General features: G+C 48.6%; 1 protein-coding gene across 4 annotated transcripts in view; it reads right to left on the minus strand.

The window, feature by feature from the left end:
- COBL (cordon-bleu WH2 repeat protein) overlaps positions 1-27,691 on the minus strand; it is a 261,336-nt gene that overhangs the window by 146,392 nt on the left and 87,253 nt on the right. For all 4 annotated transcript variants that reach the window (XM_059397204.1, XM_059397202.1, XM_059397203.1 and 1 more), the window contains exons 2-4: positions 16,234-16,437; positions 4,182-4,392; positions 2,080-2,308 (exon numbers count right to left, since the gene is read on the minus strand). In XM_059397204.1, the coding sequence (XP_059253187.1) occupies positions 2,080-2,308; positions 4,182-4,392; positions 16,234-16,437 (644 nt within the window). The remainder of the gene's footprint in view (positions 1-2,079; positions 2,309-4,181; positions 4,393-16,233; positions 16,438-27,691) is intronic.

The raw sequence follows: 27,691 nt of genomic DNA on the forward strand, positions 1-27,691 counted from the left end.
TGGCTGTTGTGCCTTTCTTTTCCGGGGAGGGTACTGGGGTCCTCAGAGGGCACCCAAGGCAGTGACAGGCACTCAGGGCTCAGGTGCTTCCAAATCTGATAGCCAGGCTGGCTGCACCTGTGTGTCCTTCCCTGTGTGGGGTGGAAAGACGGAGCCCCAGCCTGACAGAGGTCCCCTCCCTGAACACCTCCGCTCTGTGCTCTGGACCACCGCGAGCTTCCTGGGATCACGCTGCTTGGGGCAGCAGATTTTATAGGACTTTTCCCAGGGAACAGGTTTCACATCTATATTTCGAGATATACCTGAGAATTGACCAATGACAGTTAGTTATTTGTAAGGCTTTTTTCTTTCACAGACTTGTGTGGGATAGTTTTTCCCTCCCTCCCTTCCCCTTTCTTTTTTCCCCTTCCTTCCTTCCTTCTTCTTTTCTTTTTTCTTCCTTCCTCTTTCTTCCCTCTTTCTTTCTCTCTCTTTCCTTCCTTCCTTCCTCTTTCTTCCCTCTTTCTTCTCCTTCCTTCCTTCCTCCCTCCCTCCCTCTTGCTAAATGAAGTCTGTGTTTCTAAAGAGGCACAGAAACCACATTTATAGAGGGCTGAGAGAACCAGGCAGACATACTAGCTATATCCAGGCCCGTGTCGCAGATGCTGGGAATAAACTTGTCTGAGTTTTAAAAAGATGCCACATAAGGCACAAGATGCATTGCTCTCAACTGTCAGAGCACTTTTTTTTTGAAATGAGACAGGGGGTCCAGAACCTCTAGAGGATTGGGGGAAGGCGAGGAGGCTCAACGACAATCATTGATTTTTGCAACAAAATTGATAATAAGTGGGGCTCCTGGATGGCTCAGCTGGTTAAGGATCTACATTACATGCTCAGCGGGGAGCCTGCTTCTCCCTCTCCCTCTGCTGGTTTCCCCTGCTCACGCACATACCCTCTCTTTCTCTGCAGATAATAAATAAAATCTTAACAAAAAACAACTGGTAATAAAAGATTTTCTTGGAAGAATTTGAAACAAACTATAGAAAAACATGAAAAAATGGAATATATTTCAACAACCCAACCTATTCTGTATTTGTGGAATAAATAAAAGACCACAGATATCAATGAGCCTCGTGAAAACAAGGCACATTTATGAAGTTCACTTTAATAATGCTTAGGTCAAGGAATATTCATTTATTTTTTTGCCTGCTCATTCATTTATTTAGTTTGGTCTGACAGCTGTTTCCAAACAGTCCGCCCTTTGGGTCAATCAGGGATCTCTCTGCTCACACACACCAGTCTCTGTGCCAACACCTGGCCTCTCGAGTGGCCACTCGCCCCAGTGTCTCTGGGCCCTCGGGTCAAGTACCAAGTTCACACGAGAAGTCAGTAGTCTCTGGCATCAGTGGTGAGGGAGCCCAAAACAGCATCTTGAGCTGTGTTCAGGGACTGATCTCCTGATCTTTAATTCGGCCAGTTTTAGAAAAAGAGCTAAATGTGTTTTGTCACTGTTTTGTGTGTGTGTGTGTGTGTGTTTGTTGTTTTGTTTTTTAAATAAGTATTTTATTTATTTGTTTGAGAGAGAGAGAGAAAGAGAGAGCATGAGCAGGGGGAGAAGCAGAAGGACAAGCAGACTCCCCGCTGAGCAGGGAGCCTGACCCGGGACTCAATCCCAGGGCCCTGAGATTGTGACCTGAGCCGCAGGCAGACGCTTAACCGACCAAACCACCCAGGTACTCCTTTGCTACTGGTTTTGATGATGAGCAATGTCTGAGACTTCTGGCAACTGAATAAGAAATCCAAGAGAAGATGGTTCACGTGCTACGGCTGCTTCTTTACTTACCTCGCCGAGCTCACAGGAGACAGGGTGATGCTCAGAACATGGTCAGGATGTGGGGGGGAGGAAGAGGCATAATTACAATTGAGGGGAGTGGGGACAAACCAAATTTATTTTCTGCGCACTTCAACTGTGCTTTGGACAACACGTGGGTTGCCTGAAAATTCAGGTACCTGTCTCTGCTGGGCACCTGGAGCGCTCACAGGCAGTGATGTCTGCTTCCTGCCTGTGCTCTTACAGGGCAGGTATCAAGGTGGCCTCACCTCGTTTGTTGTCCCACGCGTAGAGCTCCTTTATCCCCAGCTCGTTGAGGGACTTGGAAAGTTCCAGCTCCTCCCCAGCAATGTTGTCCCTGAGGAGAACCACGTGCTCTGGGCTGACTTCACACTTCGCACAGATGACGGGCAGAATGTTCTGGAGCGGCACTTCGGGGCTCACACGCACAACGGCCTTTTGGGTTCGCAGGTAATTCACTACCAAGCGCACAGATTTCTGGAGGGACACCCCGGACAAAAGAATGCTGTAAATGTGTGTCCCCACATGGCCTCACCCTCTGCTTGTGGGCTCGAAATGACCACGGCAATGTTTTGTGCAGCCCGAGCCCCTTTGTGCAAAACTCAGTGGGTTGTGGGGGAACTGCCACACTGAAAAGTTCAGGATAAACACCCCGCATAATACGTTTCCTCAGAATCTCTCACCGAGGAGCTAACAGCTAAAAACACAGGGGAACGGACATCGAGAGGGGTCTGGGCTTATCACTGAACACATACGCCGCCTTTCCAGGATCCCAAACAGAACACAAGGTGCTCACATAGATTTTGTGAAGGAAGATAGTTTCAAAGTGTAATGAACGATTCAATCTAAAGAAAAACCCTAAAAAACCCAAGATATCAAAGTTTTAGTTAAGCAGCCAAAAGACTCACAAAAATATATTAATATCTATGTAAATATATATAGTGTTTGTCTGCATATACACATATATATGTATATTACACACACATATATTTAAGCTAGAAAAAAATAACAGACAATATATGCATATAATAGCCATATAATGATGGGCACCATAATCAGAAAAAAAATCACTTTGACTAAATATGATGCCAACTGTCTACTGATAAACTGGCCCATCAAAAAAAAATTAGTATGCCAAAGTTTCAGGCAGTCACCATTTTCCTGGCCTTTACTGTCACAGCATGGTCTGAGAATGCCGGAGAGGGGCCACAGCAAGTGTGGGCTGAACAGAATCTGATTGAGGTGGATTCACACCCCTTTCCAGAGTAGAGATGCCACCAGTTAAAATTTATTAAGCCCCCAAACGTAAAAATTGACAGAAGATGAACTGTTGGCCAAACTGCCATTTTTAGAAGCAGAAAAATCTAGTAAATATTCCCAAGAATCTAAAAGCTTTTATTTTATCTTTTAAAAAATATTTTATTTATTTATTTGACAGAGAGAGACACAGCAAGAGAGGGAACACAAGCAGGGGGAGTAGGAGAGGGAGAAGCAGGCTTCCCACCAAGGAAGGAGCCTGATGCGGGGCTCGATCCCAGAACGATGGGATCACGACCTGAGCTGATGGCAGATGCTTAATGACTGAGACACCCACGTGCCCCAAGAATCTAAAAGCTTTTAACTGGAGCTCGAAGATCACAGCAAAGGCTTACGAAAAAGCACCGTCAGGAGCTGGAGTTCATTTTAATCAAAAAATCAAAAGCCTGAGTTACATCTGTGTCTAAGACATGCTCCAAGTGCAATGAGGAAACATTTCCGATGTCAGTTTCTCAAAAGGGACAACTCCTGTTACTTCTCTCTCTAGGAAGAAGTTCAGATCTTCCCCATTCCCCATGGCTTCCTCAGACAGGAAGACCTCCAGAATGGAAGGAGAATGGCTGTAACTAGTTCAACAAGGTAGTGGCTGGTTACCTGTGATTATTTAAAGTTGAATTAATTAATGTTAGATACAATTAAAGGCTCAGTTTCTCAATCACACTAGCTGCACTGTACCTGCTTAATAGCCTCATGCAGCCAGGAGTGAGCCCTTTGGAAAGTTCAGAATGATAAACCATCTCCTTCTGTGTAGAAGGTTCCAAAGGCTACCTCTGCTCTAGACTGATTCCTCTTCCATAATATCCAAAGGAGCAAAGATACAACCATGAATATTACTGAAGTCGGCTAATTTCCATCTTCTGAAAGAAGCTCAGTTTAGAGTCTAATTTTGGCTAGCAGGGAAGTAGACATTTTAAACAGCTGTATGCACATGTTACTCAGATAAGAGGGGTTCCACCAGCCCCCCTCCTCAGCTCCTTGGCCACAGGTGTCTCATATGCCCCCAGATACAAAGGGTCCCCCTCTTCCTACTGACCTCAGGTGCCTTGGGTGGGGCAGGCTTCACCTTCTCTTCGGGAACTTTCTCTTTGAGAAATACAGTGTGCACATTCAGGGTCCCAACTAAAGTATTTGGCTTAAAACTCAAAGGCTGTTGGGTTTCCGAAGAACGGATCTCGAGGGCGTGGTGGGACGGGTTCAGGTGGTTCTGGAGGCAGAGCTCAACCAGTAGGTCCATCATCGCATGGCTGGAAAAGGGAAACAGATCACATTAATTAGGAATGTTTTTGCCCTCCCCCTTCAGTCAAGCTGAGTAAGGGTCAAACCCACGCACCAGTAGGTGAACGAGCAAACTGGTCATGCATATGACAGGCAACCAGAGCTCTTGGATCCCTGGTGCAGGACTGGACAGCGTTTCCTAACATCTCCAACACTAGTCGACAAAATGCCTGGAAGAGCAACCATCAGAGCTGGGACAAGAGCTGTCTGTAGTTATGTTCATGGCCATGTTGACTGGAGTCCTAGAAGGTTAATCAGCACACGTGATACTACTACTAAGACTAAATTTTCAATGATTCAGCAATATAATGGCTCTTAAAAAGTGAGAGAGAGAGAGAGCAGGGGAGACAGATGGGGGAGAGGGAGTCCCAAGGAGACTCCATGTTAAACACAGAGGCCAACTTGGGGCTTGATCTCACGACCCTGAGATCAGGACCTGAGCTAAAACCAAGAGTCGGTCGCTCAGCCAACTAAGCCACCCAGGTGTTCCCAAACTGAAAATTTTAAGTTGAAGATGAGAGCTAAAAAAAGGTATGCCTTTTTAAAGACAAAAACCCCCAAACAAAAAAATAAAACCCGAGGAAAATGACCTTGTTTGGGCGTCAAAACTTGTCCTCATGCTCCCCGTCACAGGGAATTGCTTACCAAGGGAGGAGCGTAACAATTCAGATCACTCCAAAGAATTTCTTTTGCCTCTTTTATATCTCCCTGGCAGAAGGTTTTTATATTTAAAGCTGATCTCTCTTTCCCTAAATTTCCCAAGCAGTGGAGCCTACACCTCTCACAAAAGCATAGGTCTTTCCTGTGATCTATGTCTTAAACAGGAACTGAATTTTAGGTCATAATTATGCTTTCCAGGTGCCTGGGGATGCAGGTGTGCAGATCACGGACTGGCAGTTCTTCTGTGAACACACAAGTGACAACTGTCCTGCTGCAGCCTGGGCACCTGTCACTCACCCTGAGGGCTGTGGGCTGCTGGGGGCAGTGGCTCCAGACAGGAGAAGCATAGTCAGAGCCCCAAGCCAGAGAGAGTCCCCAAAGTACCCTACTTCTCATTCAACTGCTACAATTCAAAATTAATCTCAGATTGATACAAAACAACTCAGTACTTCTGTGGGGTCTGGGGACTCTGATGGGGTGTTTGTGGGGCCAAGGCAGTGCACACGCTCTCAAGGGCTCCAGCACACATGGCCATGCTGGCTACTAACACTGGGAAGACTGTAAACTTTGATTCCTTCAACTTGGGGTGGGGGGCAGAAATCATCTTTATCCCAACCACAAACTTAATGCAATGCAACAAACAAGCTCTAAGATGTGAGGACATTCCTCTGAGGAGCCTCAGTAGAGAAAACAGACTTCTAACGATGCTAAGATGACTTCTACTATTGGTTACCGCTCGGTGTGTATCCATGAAGCCACTCATGTGCCTCCCTTCTGCGCTACCTAGTCTGAGAGGAGAGGTCTCCGGGAAAAGGCAGAGCGGGCTTAGGACTCTGGTGCCTCTAGAGGCTCACTGCTTTCCTGTCTTTGTCTCCACCCACATTCGGCTGCTGCCTCCACCCACAGTCGGCTTGCATGGGGTAAACACACCCAAATAAAGTATCAAATGGGTATTAGAGTTAATCTTAGACAGGAAACCACAAAGAACACAAAAGCTACTCATGTTACTTTCTGTTCTTTTAATACACTAATTGGTAACACGTTTGAAACATCAAATTAGAGGCTTGGAAAGAGAGAGGCCAGCTCCAGAGGAGGACGCATGTTCCTCCATCACAGAGAACAACCCCGGCTCGCCATCATGGAAGCCAGTAGTTACTGAATGTGCCAGCATACTGAGGTACCCATTTTCTGGCCCAAATAATGGGGTACCCAAATCTCTGTGTGTCCGGTGTTTATCCCCCCAACTCGCCTGATCCTTTCTGGCTTTCTCTACTTCACTTAATGCATGTTGAGTTTCTTCCAGTGACAGTCTCAGCAGTTGGAAGTGGAAGTAGTTTCTGAACCAAATGTTTGGGGTGGGGAGAGAGGAGGGAAGGCACAAGGCAAAGTTCCCAAGCAGAAGATTCTATGTGCTGAGGCACTATCTCCTCAAATTTACTATTAAAGAAAAAAAAAAAAAAACAGTAACAAAATAAAACTCCATAAGAGCATGATCATAAAACCCAACACCAGATGCCCGGCCCGGCCATGATATGTGCTTAAAATGGATGAAGAACTCAGAGGCCATTACCCATTCAACTTAGACAAGCAAATCGGACATCATCCTTTCCCAGTGGCAGGAACCCAAGCCAGGACAGAGGGGTTCTCACAGGGAAGTACAGAAGTTTGAGGCTAAGAGAAGCTCAGGTTTTGGCAGCTGTCTTGCTCCCCTTCGGGCCACCTGCATCTGGGCCTCCCAGAGGGGCGCGGCGTCCTGATGGGACCGAACTTGGCCTGCACTTGAGAAGCTGGATACCCACCAGTCCAAACACCAGGACCTGGGTCCAAAAGCATGAGCTCATCTTGCAACACTTCCTGCAGGGTCGGCCACTTTGTGTGCCCCTGCCCCAGGCTCATTTAAAACACCACCGGATTTACTACTTTTCCACTATCGGCTTTTAAGGATCACGCCCATGGAAAATGAGGTGGGGGGTGGGGCTGGCCTTATAGCCTCCGAAAAGAGGGTGAGAGGTGGGCTGGCCCACCCCAGTTAATCTGCTTTCTTGGCTGGCATTTAAAATGCCGTATTCTCAGGAGTACGCCAGTTCTTCCAAAGCTTCTTTGATGCCCCTGGAAAAATTGACCCACAAAGAGAGAAGAAAGGCAAAGCACAATGGCAGCGCCCAAAAATGGAGAGAGGTGCCACCTGTACGGATGGCAGAGGGCGGCAGCGTCTGGGTATCAACGTGCACCCTCCACAGGGTCTCAGTGGTCCCTATGCCCCCGGACCACAGGAAAGAACTTTCCAGAGACTGGAAGACGTTGCCTGCTACGCACCCACACTCTCATCCCCTCCTGAGCCTGACCACTCCTCCCCTCGCACCTGTCCGCGGATGCAGCGGCACGGGCCTCGGATCTGCAGGTCGGCACACACCAGCTCTGCTGTGGTTCCCATGGTGGCAGGGTGGTTCAGTGAAGGCCCCTGAGGGGAGCTTCCTGGGACAGAGTCCAAGCACCGCCGCCCCCCCCCCCGCCCCCGCTTCTCAGACCTGCCTCCCGTGCCTTAGTTTCCTTACTGGTGAGGGTATACAGACAGTGTCCACCTGCTAGAGACTTAAATGAATGAACACCTGAAAGGCAGAGAGCATAGCGCCAGGCATGTGGCTTACCACATGTGATGTGTTTGCGAAACACGTGAGTTCATTTGTTCCAATCTTTTCCGCATGGGGAGTCTGTGTGGTGAGATGTTTTACCTGGCTGAGAGCAGAGCATCCCGTCTGTACATGGCTAAACCAACCCCCTCCAGCAAATACCGACATAGCCCACACGCTCAAAATAACATCCTTGAGACACTATACCATCAAATTCCCCCAATCTTACAATGAAAGAAAACAAGGCACCTAGACACCCTCCAGAATGTCAAAGAGGAATCGGGTGTATTAAGGACGTTGACTAGACTATCCCTGCTAAGAACGTAACCCCCTGTTGACTGTATTTGGAGATGGGGCTTCTAAGGAAGTAATTATGGTTACATGAGTCACAAGGGCACTGATAGGACGATATTAGTGTCCTTACAAGAAGAGACCCAGAGATCATGTTCTGTGCACCCAAAGAAAAGAAGTCACATGAGCACATGGAATGATGGCGGCTACCTATGAGCCAGGAAGACACCTCAGAAGGAAATCTACCCACTGGCACCTCGACCTTGGACTTCCAGCCTCCAGAGCTGTGAGAAACCATGTCTGTTGTGGAAGCCCCCAGTCTGTGGTATTTTAAGGTAGCCTAAATATGACAAAAATAATCAACCTTTGCAGGCTTTCTCTCTCTCTCTGATCCCAAGTAATAAAGAGGAATGACCACTCAAAACCACCTTGGTAGGGGTTGGGGGTTCATGAGGCATATCTCTGGGGCTTTCTCTCCGAATTTCTCCTCAATATCCTTTTCCCCTCTGGACTCTTCAATCTGTTGTTCCCCAAAATGTCTCTTAAGTGCTCAGAATATAGGGGTGCAATTTATTCCCTGGATTTATGGTGATCTCTATTTTTAAGTTTAAAAGTACATACTTTTTTTCTACATCTTTAAAAAAAAAAAACCACTATGACTGTCCAAATGTGTATAGACATCACGAAACATTCTGGCACGACTCTGCAGCTTTGATAAGAAAAAGCTGCTCCTTTTCCCTGTGCGTTTTTCTTTTCTTCTTCTTTTTTTTTCTAAATCCTCACCAAGAGCTTGCCAAAGTGATGGTCAGCCTGTGCCTGCACCCCTGCCCCAAATGCAGAGGTGCCCGGGACTCAAGGAAGTGAGCAAGCTCTTGGGGACCACACGGCTGGGACAGGGAAGTCAGGGAGGGCACGTCCCATTTCCGTCAAGCTGCGCCTGGTGACGCGTCACCCCTCTCCAGGACGCACTTCTAGCTATACTGTAAAGCCTGTCTTCATTCTGGAGCTGCAACCTCAACCCATTCCTACAGCCCTCTCCCTGCCATCATGCCAGCACGACCCTGGGTTCCCTCTCAGGGACCGCGTGCTCATCCTGGTACATCTAGCAGAGCCCTGTAGGACCATGCCCTGCAGCTGGGGTTCTCAAAGATGAGCTAATCTGAAAGTTTGGGCGTGGTCAAAGTCCAATTGCTGGGCCTCTCTTCAAGGTTTCTGAGCCATTAGGACTGGTCTGGGAATTTGCATTTCTACCAAGTTCGGGGGGATGCAGTCTGTTGGTCAGGGACCTCGCTTTGAAAACTAGTTTACTCCTCGTACTCATGAAACGAGCACTTCATGCATTGATTAGATAAATGGGTCCCTCAATGCTGAGTTTACATGCTACATTAAGGTAGCTAGTTACGAGGGTGCCTGGGTGGTTCAATCAGTTAAGCGTCTGACTCTTGGTTTCGGCTCAGGTCAGGACCTTAGGGTCATGAGATCTAGCCCCTCATAGGCTCTGTGCTCAGCAGGGAGTCTGCTTATCCCTCTCCCTCTGCTCCCTCCCCTGCTTTCTCTCTCTCTCTCTCTCTATGGGATAAATAATAAAAATCTTTAAAAAAAAAGGGTAAGTACTTATGGACATATGTTAAAATGAACACACTTAATTTGCATGTATAGTGCTTAGTTTTTTTTATGTGGAACCAAGACCAATCAGTGGCCCCAAGCTGTAAGGCAAAATCTGGCTACTGAGTCATAGCAAGTCCCGGGAGAAAGTGGAGTCTCGCAGCTTTGCGTGGACCAGAGAGGCAACATACAGCATGATGTAAGCAGGGCCCTCTGAGAGGTGGCCCCTATGGACAAGGTCAGGGACAAAGGAACACACAGGCAGAAACACCCGAAGGACGAGAGAGAGACCAGGAGATGGGGGAAGGCACAGGCAGAGAAGTCTGTGGGTCAGAGGCAGAGCTCTAGGCTCAAAGCTAGAGTCACTGACAACAATCTGTCTTCGGGAAGCCTGGGTCCTCGGGCTGTCAAGTGAGGTTGGAGGGCAACAGACAGCCGTGAAATGACCAGGGTACCTTCATCCCACGTACAAGTCAGAAGCCCAGTCATCAGGATGACAGCATGCAGTCCCCCAATCCTGATGGCTCGCCTTCATAAAACCCAAATGCCTCTTGGATCCAGACAGCCGCCACGATCTGCAAGAGTTCTCCGTACATGATCCAGTGAGAGATTGGAGTCTCTCTTAACTGGAAAGACCTGCCTTCCCTAAGGCATTCAGCTTTTCAAACTTCTCAGAAAATAATGGCAGTTGGAGCACCTTGACCTAGAGATAAACGTGCTGAGGCTGGGAGCCTGGCTGTTTTCCTGGCCACGTGTGATGCCATGAGTTGTTACCTGGACAGGTGAGGACGGGTGATATCAACACAGGGTGCACACTGGGCAGACAGAATCCTACCACGGTAACTTGTGCTCTCGCTTAACTTTGACCCCACCATCTTTGACCTGTACCTTCAGAGTCTGGAGCCTCCCATGTCCAGGTCATATGCAAGCAGACCTTGGCCATGTGCTTCTCACTTGGCTGCTGAGCCAATGTGCCCTTTTGGGGGTTCTGGCACAGAGCTCAACGATCTTGAAAGTTAGGTTTTATTAGTTAAAAAAATAAAATAGTTTATTAAATAAAATAATATTAAATAAATAATATTTTTATTAATAAAAATAGTTTTATTAGTTTAAAAGTTAGTGTTTATTTTAAATGTGCATGTGATATTTGGATGCTATTGTTTTTCTAAAGATTTATTTATTTTAGAGAAGGGGGGAAGGGCAGAAGGAGAGGGAGAGAGAATCGCAAGCCTACTTCCTGCTGAGTGTGGAGCCCCACATGGGGCTCGATCTCCTGACTGTGAGATCTCGACATGAGACAAAGTCAAGAGTTGGACACTTAACCAACTGAGCCACCCATGAGCCCCTGACACTATTTTTGATAGAAGACCACAGTTCCCTATATTTGAGGAAAATTAATGCATTTGAGGAAAACTGATGTTCCGAGGTGTCAGTTTCCTTATGACTTGCCTGGCACTGGAACAGAGCCTTGTGTCCCCGGTGGCGTGCGTGATTTTGTTTGATGGAGACCCGGGGAACGCGGGATGGCCCACAGCACACAGCCGCCACCCAGTCCAGGCCCTGGTCCGTCCCTTCCTCCATTCATGTTCCAGTAGCACTGAATTAGCCATTTTTTTGCACAAAGAAATGTCCTGCAAATGAGAATTCTTTCTTTCTGCTGCTCTCTGGGACGTCTTCCTCCCAGGTGCTTCAGAAAGTTAGGTGCTCGGTATGTATTTTGCTCAGGGAATAAATGACTGTTTTCTTTCTTCTTCCTTCCTCCTTCCTCTCCTCCCTTCCTTCCCCTCATTTCCCTCCCTCCCTTCCTTTCTTTCTTCCTCTTCCTCCCTCCCTTCCTGCCCCTCCTCATTTCCCTCCCCTCCTCTCCCTCCCTCCCCCTTCCTTCTTCCTTCCTTCCTTTGTTCTCTTTCTTTCGTTCTCTCTCTCTGTCTCCCTTTCTTTCTCTGCCTCCCCTCCTTTCTTGCATAGATATTAGGATCCACAAAACAAGAGCTCCCACCTCTAATACTAGTATCGCACCAAATCCCAACCATTAGCGGCACCTGCTGTGAGCTATTAAATAGTGGGTTTAGCAAAGAACACAGCTTTCCACAGCACACAGTTTATAACCTGTGGTCGCCCCATCACCACGTGATTTGCTCACAGCACAGATGCTCAGGAAGAAAAGCCAGTAGCACCTGGAGTCTGATGATCACAGTCTGCAAGTGACAGACATTCGATCACTGTCTCTGTTCTTGGGTTTCGCCCAAACAAGCAAGCAAACGAAGCCTTCATAGGGCAGAATCATTTCAGGGAGGCGGTCCCTAGAAGCAGGGAGCTAAGACCCGAATGGTCAAACACCTTCCTGGGGCTGACGGGAAGGTGATCCAATGAGACCCACTTCTAGCGGCACTGACCACAGTGGGCTGTGTGTCCTGGAATGTTCTCTGAGAGGGCTTGAGGGCAGTGAAACTCCTCTCTGAGGAACTACCGTGGTGGAGACATAGCCTTCTATGTGTGTCCAAACCCAAAGCACATACATTACGAGTGGACCCTGGCATCACCAACAGACTCTAGGGGACGACGATGTGTCTGTGCAGATTCACCGATTGTAAGGGGCACCCACTCCACTGGGGGATGTTGATAATGGGGGAGATTGTGGGTTGGGAAGAAGGTATGTGGGAAGTCTCTGTACTTCCCTCTCATTTTTGCTAGGAAACTAAGACTGTTCTAAAAAAATGAGCTCTTCTAAAAAAAGATATTCTTCAAAAAAAAATGTAAATCAAACGAAACCAAAGCAACCTGTCAGCCAGTTATTTCCAGAACAGTCTTCTCCTGGCCGACTCCCCAGCACCGGAAATGTCTTGTTTAACATCACCTCCTTAACTCGTTGAGTTCCAGAGAAGACCAGGCTCCCTTCAGCTCTGGGAGCCTCGATAAGCAAGGGGCTTCACCAACACCTGGAAGGGGAGGGTGGGTAAAGGAACCCCAGAGCTGCCAGGAGCTCACAGTCACCCTCCCATCCAGTGTGGAGCCAGCGAGTTCTCTCCAGAAGGAACGTGCAGACCCAACACGCACGTTATGAGAGCCTGGGCTATCTGATAAGCTCCAGGACCTAAAAACTCCTTCACTGTTGTAAGCGTGTCTATCGTGAAGAATCACAAGAATGAATACCGAGGGAGATTTCCTGTATTCTGCAAAGGAAATGTTTGCCTTTTCCTGTCCCAGCCCCTTGGGCATGCATACCAACTTGGACCTGACTACTTTATCACAGCAAAAGACACAGCCCCAACACTCCAGAGACTGACATACTTCACGAAGCTCTCTTTTGCCGAAGGGCATTGTCTTTTCAAATATCTTCTCTTTAAGTGTGTCCCAACCCATGTGATGGAGTTGGTGGCCTCCTTCGACCATCCCCATGCGGCGCTGGTAACGCCATTCCTAATCCTAGGCCAGAGCACTTCCCTTAAGAACGGCCCAGAATATGGGGGCACCTTGTGGGGCTCAACTGGACTCCTGATTTTGGCTAGATGGTGATCTCAGGCTCGTGAGGTCGAGCTCTGCGCTGGGCTCTGGGCTCAGTGGGGAGTTGGCTTGAGTTTCTCTCGTTCCCTCTGTACTTCCCTCTTGCTCTCTCTCTCTCTCTCTCTCACTCTCTAAGGTAAATAAATGAATCTTAAAAAAAAAAAAAAAAGGCCCAAAACGCAGATTCTCAGGTCCTAATCACTGTTAGAACAGACTGGAACTTATAATTAAGTTTCCAAATCCCAAGAACACTTTAAAAAAGAAAAAAAAAATCAGTCCTATGCAGAATGCAATCCTCAGATGGCGATTACTAACGTTTCCTCTCGGAGAATCTTTCATATCAGGAAAAAGCACGGGTAAGGGGCTGATTATAAATGATCAGCTGCATGCTTGTCTCATAAAAAGCTGGGCATGTTCTCTAATAACACAGAAGAGAGAAACCACATTGATTAGCAATTAGAAGATCTATTTTAAGCAAGGGTCGGGGACTGGACTTCAGCCGGCTCTGGTATTATTAAAGTTATGACACATGAAACCAAATCCCTCGGCAAGCAGCTGCTGAATCAGCACCAGCCACGATGCCAAAGTCCCAGTGAAGGCAGCCCAGGGGCTGCAGCGCTGACTCACTTAACCCTGCAGGAGGCCTGGGAGGAGGGATTAGAATTTACTGCTGGAGAAGAGGAAAGTGTTTCAACGCTGGATCTTTAAGAAGCTGCACATTTTCTCATTACTACACGGCCACCTTACAAAGTGGTAGCTTCTACTTTGTAAAGAGAAAAAACAAATTAAAAAGATGCGATTTAAGAAAGCGTTCCGTTTGGAAATGGTTTTCAGGGTAATTGTTGTACTTGTCAGGAAAGCATTCTATCTCTGCATGCGTTTGGAGAACTGGGCCCAGGTGTGAGCGCATTGAGATGGGACCCACAAGGCCATTTCTTTACAAAATATGTAACTAGTTTGATAGTGACAGTGGTTTCACAGGTGTGCACCGAGCTACAGACTCGTCAAGAAGGATGCAGTTAACAAGTACTGAGTTTATATGTTAATCATATCTCAATAAAATAGCATTTTTCAGTGTAATTAAAAATTGGGTCGGGGGTGCCTGGGGGGGCTCAGTGGGTTAAGCCTGTGCCTTCAGCTCAGGCCATGATCCCAGGGTCCTGGGATCGAGCCCCACATCAGGCTCTCTGCTCAGAGGCGGGCCTGCTTCTCCCTCTGCCTCTGCCCCTCCCTTGGCTTGTGCACATGCTCTCTCCAAAAAATAAATAAAATCTTTGAAAAAATTGGGTTGAAAATATAGGAATGTTGACTAGACATTCACTGGTCAAACTTCACGGACCTCTTAGTTTGCCAGCCTGTAGATTTTCAAGGTAAAGTTCGGTGGGAAAAGCATCCTTAGGACAGGGACCACTCTGTGAAGCAAAGAGACCAGAGACTCTCATCACTTGCATTTTGCAAACCCTGGAAGCTCTGCCTGTAGAAACTGCCAGAGCGACTGGCCTCTGGGGGCTGCAAGGCTGCAGGCGGGGGGGCCCTCCCTCATGGATATAGCATAGACCAACTTCAGCTGCTTCCAGCAGAGCCCTGCGGCTGGGACCCCAGCTACAGGAGGGGCCCCCGAGGGGAAAGCCCCACACTGGGCGGGTGGAGGTGGAAATGGGCCGGCATCACCTAGTGCAGGAGGAGACGCCGTACCTGACAACCCAACAGCCCCCACCCCAGCTATGTACCGAGGCTGGCAGCAAGCATCTGCCACGTGTTTGCGCAGCCCGTGGAGAGATTTGTAAGATGGACATACCCCTTTGCACATCAAGTTGCCACCGTGAATCTTCATGACAAAGTTTAAACAGCATAACATTTCAGGGAGAATTCAAATCCTGATATTTTAAAATAAAATCCTTCCATTGTTCTCCTCATAACCACCAGAATAAAATAAAAGCACCCACAGTGATGTGATTTCCACATGTATCCATTTTTAAAAATATTTGAGCAAATTGCTTTTTTAAGAGTGAAATACACCTGAGGTGCATGGGTGGCTCAGTCGTTAAGGTCCTGATCCCAGGGTCCTGGGATCGAGCCCCATATTGGGCTCCCTGCTCGGCAGGAAGCCTGCTTCTCTCTCTCCCAGTCCCTCCCGCTTGTGTTCTCTCTCTCTGTTAAACAAATAAATAACATCTTTTTCAAAAAAAGAGTGAAATACATCTGATCACATCTTATTTTCCAAGGCATACAACCTCTATTCACTCCTGCCTCAGAATTAGACAAACTATATTTTTACGCTGCAAAGTTTCCATAGTTGATCACTCCATCACACTCTATCATAAAAACTATATAAATGCTGAGATTTAATTTTTGTTTCCCATGACTCTGTGAAAATGTGTTCTTATAGATCGAAGTATCAGGAACAACAGCTGTGGCACAAATCGATCAAACAACATGATGATGTATCTTGAAATCAGAAATTCTATCGGTAATAAAGTTCTTAATACTATGATCGCAGGAGGCTTTGCCAATGTTTCCAGTGCAGCTAATGTGGGAAGAGGAAGGGGTATGTGACCTTGACCTCAGGCACATTCCCAGGTGGGTCAGGTGTGAGAAAGGAATCCAGTGGGCATCTCAGGGCTGGAAACTGGTTGGGCTGGAGCTCAGCCGTCAGGGCAGACATGCTGTGGAGGCTCCATTTGGAAAACTGACCGCTGACTGCGTCTACACCTCTGTGGGCCAGCCTGTCAGCGGATGGGGCAGGGTCGAATCGGGAGGCTTTCCCAGCTGCATCACTTCCATGCCAAGGAGGCTGGTGCAGACCCCAGGGACTGGCTACCTACTTGGAGAAGCGTATGGACCTGTTACACCTGCTGCTTCCCCCCAGCTCGCCCTCCAGCAGGACTGAGCTGTGCAGTCCTTGCACCCTCGGGATGATGGTGAGTCGAGGAGGGGCGGCTTAGCCAACGTCATCCAGGTGAGCCACTCTGGATGGTCACCTGGACCCAGCTCCGTGTCCCGGGTCCCAGGTCTGCCTGACAGGGGAGTGAACACAACCCCACACGACCCACTGTTCAGTTCTCCCTGGACCTGAGGCCGGACGGCAGTGAGCCCTCCGCAAGGTGCCCGGACCCTTACCTGCCACTGACCACACTCTTCTTCTCCAGCCCGCTGGGCAGAACCACGGTGACAGCCACTGTGCTGTTCCTCAAGTTCTCCTTCATGTGCAGCAGGTTCTGCGCGGGGCTGGGAGACACGTCCCGGGGAGGCTTCTGATCGCTTTGCACATTCGCCGTGGCAGGCTTTCCAGGAGGAGGGGGGGCGCGGGCCTTCATCTTCCTCCTTCAACAGGACAGCACAGAAGGACTGAATGAGACAACAGCTTCCAACTACGACCTTAACACCATCACCCTTGAGCGTCCAGCAGCTTTCTAGGACTTTCCCTCATGACAAGCCATTTTAACTATTTCTCCCTCCTCAGAACAGCCTTCTGAGATATATAACCCTTTTAAAATTGATGCATTGGCACACTCTTCAACACTAACAGAAAGGGGACAACTAAGAAGAGGTGAAGCATGCTGGAAAGGAAAGGATCGGCCGAGAAATGGATTCCCACCAGGCAGTGGCACGTCACAATCTGTACAGATCGAGGAGTGGGATGGTGTAGCAGAGTTTGTGTGGACCAGCCCTTTCTGAGCCACTGAGTGGGTTAAAAAAAAAAAAATCACACCAAGTTAACGTGGATTCCCCCAGTGGTCTGCCCCACTCAGCTTGGATCTCTGTCTCAGTTCTGGGTCCAGGACCATGACCAGCTGCAGACCTGGAATCCACAGACCCACGATGCTGGGGTTGTTAGGACAGCATCAGGGTGCACTAAATTACCCAGAAAGCCCATCTGACCAGCACCTTCCCCTGGGCCCCCCTGCATGTAGACGAGCCATGGGATTGTCGCCTTATTCCCGGCTATGCTTTGGGTTCTCAGTTCACTTTGCAGGAGATTTGTAAACACCTGGGAACCAGTCACCCACTAGTCAACCATTTGGTATCCTCCAGATCATTCAGGGAGGCAAAAGACCTTACTTGATACAGGTATTTTATTTTATATACAAGTATGTCTCTGTCTTCACGTATGTGTATATACATGCACATACAGAGATGCTTATGTGTGCGTAAGGGCCTCATCTTACAGAGACCGCAGGTATTTTATAATAGCTAGTATTTACTCAGCACCAGGGCTTCTGCTAATAATAACCTTAGGACGTTCACCTCATTCAAACGATTTGGCAGCTGAGAAAATTGCATGTCCAAGAGATCTGTAGCTCCCCTGAAGGCCCATGGTTATTGGTGTTGGAGCAGCGATGGAGAGTGGACATGCCTGACTCCCAGGGGCCGCTCCTGCCCACTTCGCCCTCCCACCTCCTGCCACAAAGAGCTAACGAGCTTAAACTCTCCTGTAGAGCAATTTTCTTGGGGGCACTCTGGCCCAAGGTATCAGGCACGGTAAATCCATTTCTAGAAACTGGTCGCAAAGAAATAACTCCCCAATTATTTCCCCGTGGGAAGTTCAAAGGTGCTCAGTACCACATAATTTACAATGGCAAACAAACATAAAATAATCAAACTGCACGTCAGTAAGAGACCGTTTCAACAAACTATGGTACTTCAAAACAATGTTATGCTGGTACTAGTTAAATACACTTTAAAAGTATAGGATTTGATGTACCGAAGTACTGGATTCAGATTTTTTTTTTTAGAAAACAAATACTATTTTAGAAAATTCCATTTCTAAGAGAATTATGAATTGTAGTCATAGATCATAGTCTAGAAAGATGCACACAAGAATCTCCAGGATATGTGTCATATCACATTTTGCTATTTTCACTTCTATGCACTTCCTAACTTTTCTATAATATCACCTATAAATGCATTACTTGTAACATGAAAGAGGTCACTTAAAATTGAGGGGGGAATAGCAAATGGGATTCAGAGCAGACCACGAGCTCCTGCCATTCATGTCACTGGTTAATGTCAAGACTCAGATCAGATTGACATTCCAGTCTCCCCCTCTACCGGGATATGTAGACATAGATTAATTCCCTTTTTTTCTTGGTGAGAACCTTATATTGGTGTCATAACCGTTATCATTTGTGCCTTCCTCTTATCCCTTACATACTTCCTTCATTTTTAACTTGCAGAAATGAAAGCGAAGTATTCGGCATATTGCGGGGGGGGGAGGGGCTGTATGTCACTAATTCATCGACCCTCCCAATGACACTCTGAGGAGGTACTACAGTTATTCCTGCTTCATAGGAGAGGAGCATGGACACATCTTGATAAGACTAGAAAACAGCAAAGCTAGCAATAAACCCAAACGATTTTCAGTGCTGCATTCTCCAGCCTGTTATGAAGAACGGATGCCACCCATTCTACGGATGGGGAAGTCGGGACATGGAGAAGTAGGTTACAGAGTCCTTCACTAATCAACCCTGGGTCTAGGGCTAGATGCTCAGGCTCCCAGAAGCCCACCTGCTGTTCACATTACCTCCCAAAGGTGCTTTTGTTGTGGGAAAAGAAGTGCTTATTTTTTAACATGTTGGGGAAATGAATACATTTGCTCAGGATGCTCTCTGTTTATTTCTGGATACTAATAAAGCTGGCTTGAACTCCTGAGTCGAGCAGGAAGCAGCTCCTGACGCATTTATTCTATCAGCCGGCCCCACCACAAGAGCGGAAGTGGGGAGAGAGGAAGAAGGAATCACCAGTCCCCCCAGCATTCCTCACACGAACAATCTCCCCAGCTCCCAGCACAGCTCTGATCACGGACACCTGCACACATGCAGCATCCTCCTACCGTCCAGCCTCAGCCAGTGGATCCTGCTGCCTCCCAGAATGCCCTCATTCCACATGCAGGAGATGAGCTCCGACCACCGGGGCCATGCATCTTCTCACACCGGACTCTGCGTGGTGCACTCTGACCCCACCCCCACACAGGACCTACAGCCCCGCAGGCTGCTGGGATGTCCAGCGAAGCTTTCTGTTCAGCACAGTGTTACGTGCGTGTGTGTACACGTGTGCATGGGTGTGCATCCCTGCACAGGTGTGTTGTGAACATGTGTATGTGAACAGGCGTGTCTGTGCATGTGCAGGCCCGTGCGTGTGCAAGCACACGTGTGTGTTTATGCAAGCCTGTGCATGTGTGCTCGCGTGCGGGCCTGCCTGTGCATGCACGCTGAAGCTAGCCAACGCTGAAAAAACTGGAACAAGTCAAAAAACGACATGAATTTCCGGCTCTGGTAAGATCCAGTAAGTCCCCGAATTCCTTCATAGCAAAAACTGGGTGTGTGCCTCATTTTGGAGTCTGTGACTCAATGCCATCACACCTGTCCCCTGCAGGGCTACGGCTAATATCCAAAGCAATGGCACAGCCTGAAATTCAGGGGACTCCCTCGACCATCCATCATGAACCCGCCCTTGCTCCTCCCCCACTCGCCTGGCAATCGGTCTAACGTTCCCTGTTCCTGGAAAACCCACAATCACACCCTCTTGCCTCTCCCACATCGTACACCCTGCCTGGTACGCTTTGCTCTCTTGAAAACACAGCTCAAAAGCACTTCTGAGAAGCCTCTAGATGCTCTGGGCCTGAGGACACAAGGCTGAGACCAGTGCCCCCTCCTGGCTGTACTCAGGAAGCACATGGGAGGCTTACCAAGCATCCTAGACCCAGAACAGACCCATGGAACATGCATCACCTGAGAGCTGGTTATGCTATCGGATCGCAACATTTCTCCAGACCAGAGCCTCCTTAGCAGCAAAATCGCACAGCATTTCCATTGCAATTTCTTTATCATTTGATGAAAGCAACTGACAGATTATAAATATATATGTTGATAAATTCGTGACGTTGCATTTTTATTTTTCACAGAATAATTATTTTGAAGAGTGCACGTGAGAAATTTCCGTCCACACCAGAAATGGTGCCTGGGGTGTGGATGGAGTCAAGGCCCCACTTCAGAAGTAGTGTGGGTCCATCAGCACAGAGACCTCGGGGGGAGAAAGCCGCTCCACGCCAGCCCAAGACACCGGACACACACACCCCCACTGCTGTCGACCTCCCCATGTGGCAATCCCAATGCCCCATGTCTTCAACTTCATTTAACATCTCTGGAAGGCAGCAGATGCTTTAATATTTTAAAGATTTCATTTAATTATTTGAGAAAGAGAGAAAGAGAGAGAATGAGCAGGGGGAGGGGCAGCGGGAGATGGAGAGGCAGACTCCCGCTGAGCAGGGAGTCCGAAGCAGGACTCAATCCCAGGACCCTGGGTCCATAACCTGAGCTGAAATCAGACGCTTAAATGAGAGAGCCCCCAGGTGCCCCAGCAGCAGATGCTGTATTAAGACTGTTTATATTCTCCACATTGAGTGTGTTGCCCTTCATATCTATAGGTATTAAGGTGGGGGGGAATGGCTAATGGGTCATGTCTACCCTAGGGGAAGACAGCATTATGGGCTGCATCCGCTCAGGGTGCCGGAGTGCTGTGGTTTCTCTAAACCACTTTTTCTCACATGAATCTTTATAACCTAAGGGAGAGGATCTACTGCTCTCATTTTGCTGGTTGGGGGACCTGTGAGTGGGTGGTTCCGAATGAGAGCATCCCACAACTATTTGGGGATCATCTTTTTCAATGTCACTGAGAAAGGGGAGGGAAGCAGAAGGTGGTTTTGTGTCTGTTTTGTTCAAGGGAAAGGCTTGGCCACTGCTTGAAAGAGGATCCGGTTGGGAAGCGGGCCAAGGACCTAACTTACCCATAGCCAGTGGGGATCCCAGATCACCTGTGAGAGCCAGTGTGGGAGAAACTGCTGGAAGGCGTGGTGGGGGGGTGCACTGGCGGCAGCAGCCAGAGCAGCAGCCAGAGCAGTGAGCATGAAGAGTTCTGGAGACAAGCAGCCTGAATGAGAGGGTTAGCCTGTGTGTGTGTGTGGGGGGGGGTGCATGGGCAGAGCGACCATGGGGGGAAGACAGATGAGTCCGCAAGAGCAGGAGGAGGACCCCATGATATTAGGGTTCCAAGTCTCTGGCTCCAGGGCAAGGGTCAAAGCAGCCCAACAGAGGACACACTGTGGGAGGCAACGACCAGGTGGCTTTCAGTGACCTGGGTCTGAGATGACACTGACATTTCCAAGCAGAGGCAAGGGCGAGCAGGGGAGAGGAGCCTGGGCCTCGACTGAGGACACCTCTCTGAATGCTATGGAGGTCCCCGCTTGGAGCCAGCCACCAACAAGCCCGTAAGTCTGCAGCAGGGAGGGGGTGGAGGACTGAGCCAAGGCACAGTGGTCGCTATTTGGCCTGATCTTGGCCTTCTTGTAGTGTTGGCTGGCTAGTAGGTTCCAGTCTCAAACATCATCCTGTGTGTCCCAGGTAAGCCATGAGGATCTGAGACACTGTGCATGGGTTTCTTCTTTCTGGATCTCAGTTCCTTTGGGGACATTGGGGGCTGGACTACAGGACACTTATCACAGAAAAATAGGAAACCCAAACGACTGCTTTTATATTATAATTAGGATTAGGATGGCCACTACCCTCCCCTCCAAAAAAAGAAAGAAAGAAAGAATGAAAGAAAGAAGGAAAAAGAAATGTTGGCAAGGATGTGGAGAAATTGGGACCCTTGTACTCTGCTGGTGGAAACGCAAAGGAGTGCAACCACAGCGGAAAACAGTACGGAGGTTCCTCAAAAAAATAAAATCAGGTCCCCTATAATTCCTCTTCTGGTTCCAGGAACACCTTGGCGGTAGTATGGGTTTGGTTCCAGAGCACGCAAAACAGCAGCTACCATGGTTAAGACCAGTCGGATGAATTTTTGGTTTCCAGTGCACGTAAAAGTACTGTTTATACTGTACTGCAGTGTTTGTGGGCAACAGCATTATGTCTAAAAATTACAATGTGCACACCTTAATTTAAAAACACTATACTGGGGCACCTGGGTGGCTCAGTTGGTTAAGCGTCCAACTCTTAATTTCGGCTCAGGGCATGATCTCAGGGTCCTAAGATTGAGCCCCATGCCAGGCTCCCTGCTCAGCGGGGAATCTGCTTGACAGTCTCTCTCCCTCTCTCCCTGCCCCTCCGCTGCTTGTATTCTCTCTCTCTCTCTACATAAAGTCTTTACAAAAATAAAAATATATATATATTTTTTTGCTAAACAATGCTAGCCATCATCTGAGCTATCAGGAAGTTGTATCTTTTTGCTGGTGGAGGGTCTGCCTCGATGCTGACGGCTGCTGACTGACCAAGGTGGTGGTGGATGAAGGATGGTGTGGCCATGGCCATTTCTTAAGCTAAGACAACAGTGAACTTTGCCATGTCGATTGCTCTTGCTTTTGCGAATGCCTTCTCTGTAGCATGGGACACTGTTTGGCATCTACCCACAGAACTTCTTCCAAAGTTGGAGTCCGTCCTCTCAAACTCCACTACCGCTGCTTTATCAGACAAGTTCCTGCAATATCCTAAATATGTTGTTGTCCCTTCAATGGTCTTCACAGGATCTCCACCAAGAGTGGATTCCATCTCACAAAACCACAGTTTTTGCATGTCCATAAAAAGCAACTCCTCCTCCGTTCACGTTTGATCCTGAGCCTAGCAATTTAGTTCCATCTTCAGGCTCCACATCCAGTTCCAGTTCTCTCGCTCTTTCTACCACATCTTCAGGTACTTTCTCCAATAAATCCTAAACCTTTCAAAGTCATCCATGATGGTTGGAATCCACTTCCTCCAAACTATTGCTCATGGTGATATTTTGATCTCTTCCCATGAATCACAAATGTTCCTCCTAATGGCATCTAGAGTGCTGAATCCTTTCCAGAAGTTTTTTTAATTGACTTTGCCCACATGCACCAGAGGAATATCCATCTAAGGCAGCTACAGCTTAAAAAATGTAATTTTGAAAGACAAAATTACTGCTTGATCCATGGGATATGGAACGGACGTGTTGTGGCAGCCATGAAAACAGCATTTATCTCACTGTCCATTTCCATCAGAGCCCTTGGGAAACTGGGTACACTGTCAATGAGCAGTCATATTTTGAAAGGACCCCTTTTTTCTGCAGTAGGTCTCAGCAGCAGGGTTAAAAGATTTAGTAAAACGTGCTGTAAACAGATGTGCCATCATTTGGGCTTTATGGCCTTATTTACGGAATGCAGGAAGACTGGATTCAGCACAGATTTTAAGGGCCTTAAGATTTTCAGAATGGTCACTGAGGATAAGCTTCAACTTCCAGTCACCAGCTGTATTAGCCCCTAATGAGAGAATCAACCTTTCCTTAGAAGCCAGTCACTGATTTCTCTCTAGCTATGAAGTCCTAGATGGCATCAGTCTCCAACAGACGGCTGTTGTGTCTACACTGGAAATCTGTTTAGTTCCTTGCTTAATTCCCTCAACCAGATCGGCTGCTGACTTGCTGCAGCTTCTCCATCAGCCCCACTGCTCCACCTGGAGATGTTTCTTTCCTTGAACTTCACGAACTAACCTCTGCTAACCTCAGACTTTTCATCGGCAGCCTCCTTCTCAGTCTTCATAGAACTGAAGAGTCAGGGCCTTGCTCTGTATGGGGCTTTGGCTTAAGGGAATGTTGTGGCTACTTTGATCTTCAGTCCAGACCTTTAAAACTTGCTCCATATCAGCAATAAGGCTGTTTTCCTTTCTTATCATTTGTGTGTTTGCTGGAAGAGCGCTTCCAATTTCCTGCAAGAACTGTTTCTCTGTGTTCACAACTTGGCTCACCAGTTGTCACAAGAGATCTTGCTTTCGGCCTATCTTGGCTTTCAACATGCCTTCCTCACCGAGCTTAATCATTTCTAGCTTTTGATGAAAACTGAGAGACGTGCAGCTCTTCCTTCACTTGAACACGTAGAAGCCATTGCAGGGTTATTGACTGAGCTCGTTTCAACACTGTTTTGTCTCAGGAAATAGGGACACGCGAGGACAGGGAGACAGAAGAGGAACAGTGGTCTGTGAAGCAGTCAGAACACACACAACACTGATCAGCGAAGGTCACTGTCTTCGATGGTCATGGTTTGTGGCGCCCCAAAACAACAATGGCAACATTGAAGATGGCTGATCATAGATCACCCGGACAAATATAATCATAATGAGAAAGTTTAAAATAATGTGAGAATTGCCAAGATGTGACACAGAGACACAAAGTGAGCAGATGGGGTCAGAAAAAATGGCACCGGTAGACCTTCTCGATGCAGGGTTGCCACACATCTAACAGTGATAAAAAATGCAGTATCGGTCACTGCAACAAAGCCAAGCACAATAAAAGAATGTAGCTCTGTATATACCCAAAAGAACTGAAAGCAGAGACTTGAAAATGTCCCCCCAGGTTCATGGCAGCATTACTCACAATAGTCAAAATGTGGAAGCCACCTAAGCACTCATTACCAATGAATAAGCAAAGCATTCTGGAATATTCTCCAGCCTTAAAAGGGAAACAAATTCTGAAGCATGCTACAACACAGAGGAACCCAAGGACATTATACTAAGTGAATAAGCCAGGACAAAAAGACAAATACTGTGTGATTCCCCTTATTTGAGGTTCCTACAGCCATCAGACTCAGAGAGACCAACCGTAGAATGGAGAGCACCAGGGGTTGGGGGAGGGCTGGATGGAGAGGTTTTGTGTAACAATTTAACAGTTTTGGTTGACCAGAGTTTCAGTTTTGCAAGATGAAGAGTATGGGCGATTGGCTGCACAGCAGCGTGAATGTTCGGAATGCTACCGACCACACACTGAGAAATGGTTAGCACAGTCAATTCCATCTTATGTATAGTTCATCACAACTGAATCACAATAATTTCAACCTAATAAAATTAGATGTTCATCCTGGTAGTTGTAGAATGTAAGGCAGACTTACTGCCAGGGCTGTCTTCTGTCCCTCAGTGGGCTCCGTCCTAGGGACCCCCCAGCCCAGCTCCCCAGCACGGAAGGAATTTCTTGCTGAACACACTGGGGGAAGAGAAGGTGGATGTACCACCTGCCAAGGGTGGAGGGAGGCTGAGGGCCCCTTAGAGCAAAGGGGGTGGGTGAGGCTGGACTCCCAGGGGAGGGACCCCTTTGGGAGCAGGTCCAGAGGGTGGACGCAGGTTGCCAGACTAAGCTTCACTGTGCATGAGGGGACAGTGATGGGGCCTCCTCTGCCTCCCTCTGGAATCCTCCTCCACCCAAGGAGCACCCACAATACCTGAATTCCGGCTTGTCTTTTCAAGGATGTAACTATGTGTCAGTTCGAGAGCAGAAGCTGCCCAGGTGGACAGACACACCAAGCTCCTCTGAAAGTGAGCACTGTCTCCACATAACACGGTCACAGTGCCACAGGCTCCCTCCACTTGTGAAGGACTGCGCTGTTCCCACGGACCCAATCAGCTTCACTCGTCCTCAAACATCACCACACTGCTAAGCCTGTGACTCCCTTTGGGAAGGTCTGTGCAGGTGCCATCGAATTGGGACCTATCCGACCCTATGGGGCACGTGGGCAGTAAAAAAGCAAGGCCCCTCCTGGGCACGCCCCAGGCCGGTGACCCAGCTGGCAACCCTGCCTTTGTTCTCCACACTGTCAGGGACAAGCAGGGCTGGTCCCATATACCTCAGGGACTGAGTCACTGAGCAAGCAGCATCACCCTCCCTGCCACCCTGTGCTCCCTCCAGGTACGAGACTGGGTGTGCCCCAGCAGAAACTATAAAACAACATAATATATACAAAAACATCTATGGGATCTCAAAGGTCATCACTCAGAACACCGGACAGTTTTCCCTTCAAACCAACCCATACTTCCTGTCTAAATTTTAGGGCCGTGCTTGCTAGCTCCCGCATCAGCTGGGACGCCGCTAGCCATTTTCTTCCCAAAGCTCGTCCACAAGCAACAGAACACTGAGATCTGCTCCCTCAACGCGAGGCCATCCAGGAGGCCGTGGGCTGCTCATCTGGCACCACCTGGGCCCAGTGAGTGCAAATTCCAGGGCAGGAATCCAGGCAGCTGCAATAAAACCCAACTCCACAGGAGCCCGACCAGGCTGGGGGAGCCCGGGGCAGGCAGGGCCTGGAGCCTGCAAAGGGAGAGAGTCCCCACAGCTCTCTACTCTAACGTCCCTGGAGCAAAGTCCAAAGGGCTCTCTGCTTTATGTGTGGGTTTTTTCCCCCTCATGCCTCAAACAGTTTCTCAGTGTCCACAACCAGCGGACACTGAAGTCAGTGGTCATGCTGATGCCGGCTCACCCACCTGCCAAGCCTGCATGATTGATGCCCATTTACCATCCGGCTGCCCTGGCAGGAAACAGGACGAACAGTATCTGCCTAAAAGGAATTTCAAAGAGAAAGCTGGCACACCCCATTCTTCCCTCTTTGGATCCACTGAGAAGCAAAAGCTCTGGCTAACTGGGTCTGTTTTCGCCGCGGGCAGAAGGGAGTTACCACTCTCTCCCCAAGATTCTTCCCGAGCAGGAAGTTTGCTTCCTTCTAAAAGATTCTGAGTTAGAAACCAGCCGCCTTGGTTCTCAGGGTCACTTTGCCGCCCCTGTCAGCCTGGTCTCTCCTGCTGGCAGCTGGACAAGGCCTCCACCTCCTCCCACGGAGGGAGCAACCTGGAAGCGGGTAGGGAGCCCTAGAGGAGTCAGCGCAGGCTCCGGGCCTCACCCCAGGCTTCCCGAACCTGACTCCGCATTTGTCACAGTTGGAGATTCCTGGGTGCAGTAGTGGTTGAAAGGAAACATCAGAGAAAGGGGTATGCTTCCAACAGGACTTTCCTAATGATGCCCTGGAACATTATTTTTGCACGCTTATGTAACTTGTCCCATGGGGCCACCTGGGTGGCTCAGTGGGCTAAGCCTCTGCCTTCGGCTCAGGTCAGGATCCCAGGGTCCAGGGCTCGAGCCCCGCATCAGGGGTGTGTGGGGGGGGTCCCTGCTCAGCGGGGAGCCTGCTTCTCCCCCTCCCTCTGCTCATGTGCGCTCTCTCTCATATAAATAAATAAGGTAAAACAAAAACAAAAACCTCAAAAAACAAAAAACCCCAAACCATAAATGTGTCCTGGGAGCCAGTACCAAGTGCATCTGAGAAAATCATCCTGCAGGGAACCAACGTGGTCGACCCCATCACGTCAGGACCATTCCAAGACCGACGGTACCAGATCTAAGTCGCCCTCCACAAGCTCACCGTCTCCAAGGCAGGCCGATGCGACCCAGCGACGGCGCAGGTAAGGACAGAAAGGACGAAGGACAGGCCGTGCCACTCAGGTATGATAAAGGACTCCGGACTTAGGCTGTTTCAGGAAGTCACCTGCCAGCCGTGATAACAGAAGTCGGTGGGAGGTGGCAAGCTCAAGGGCGGCATGAGGCTGCTCCCAGCAAGGACTCGTGAGAGGGAGGCAGGGGGCTGAGCATGGACTGGATTGCCGAGACCCTTGTGCCTGTCCCCAAATGGCTCTGAGCACAGCAGTGCCTGCTCCTGGGGAGCATGTGCCCACGGAGAAGCGTGCATGTGCTCACGGAGAAGCGTGCATGTGCTCACGGAGGAGCGCGCATGCGCCCACGGAGAAGCGTGCATGTG

The sequence above is a fragment of the Mustela nigripes genome, chromosome 4 (genome assembly GCF_022355385.1).
Source record: "Mustela nigripes isolate SB6536 chromosome 4, MUSNIG.SB6536, whole genome shotgun sequence".
Taxonomy (NCBI): domain Eukaryota; kingdom Metazoa; phylum Chordata; class Mammalia; order Carnivora; family Mustelidae; genus Mustela; species Mustela nigripes.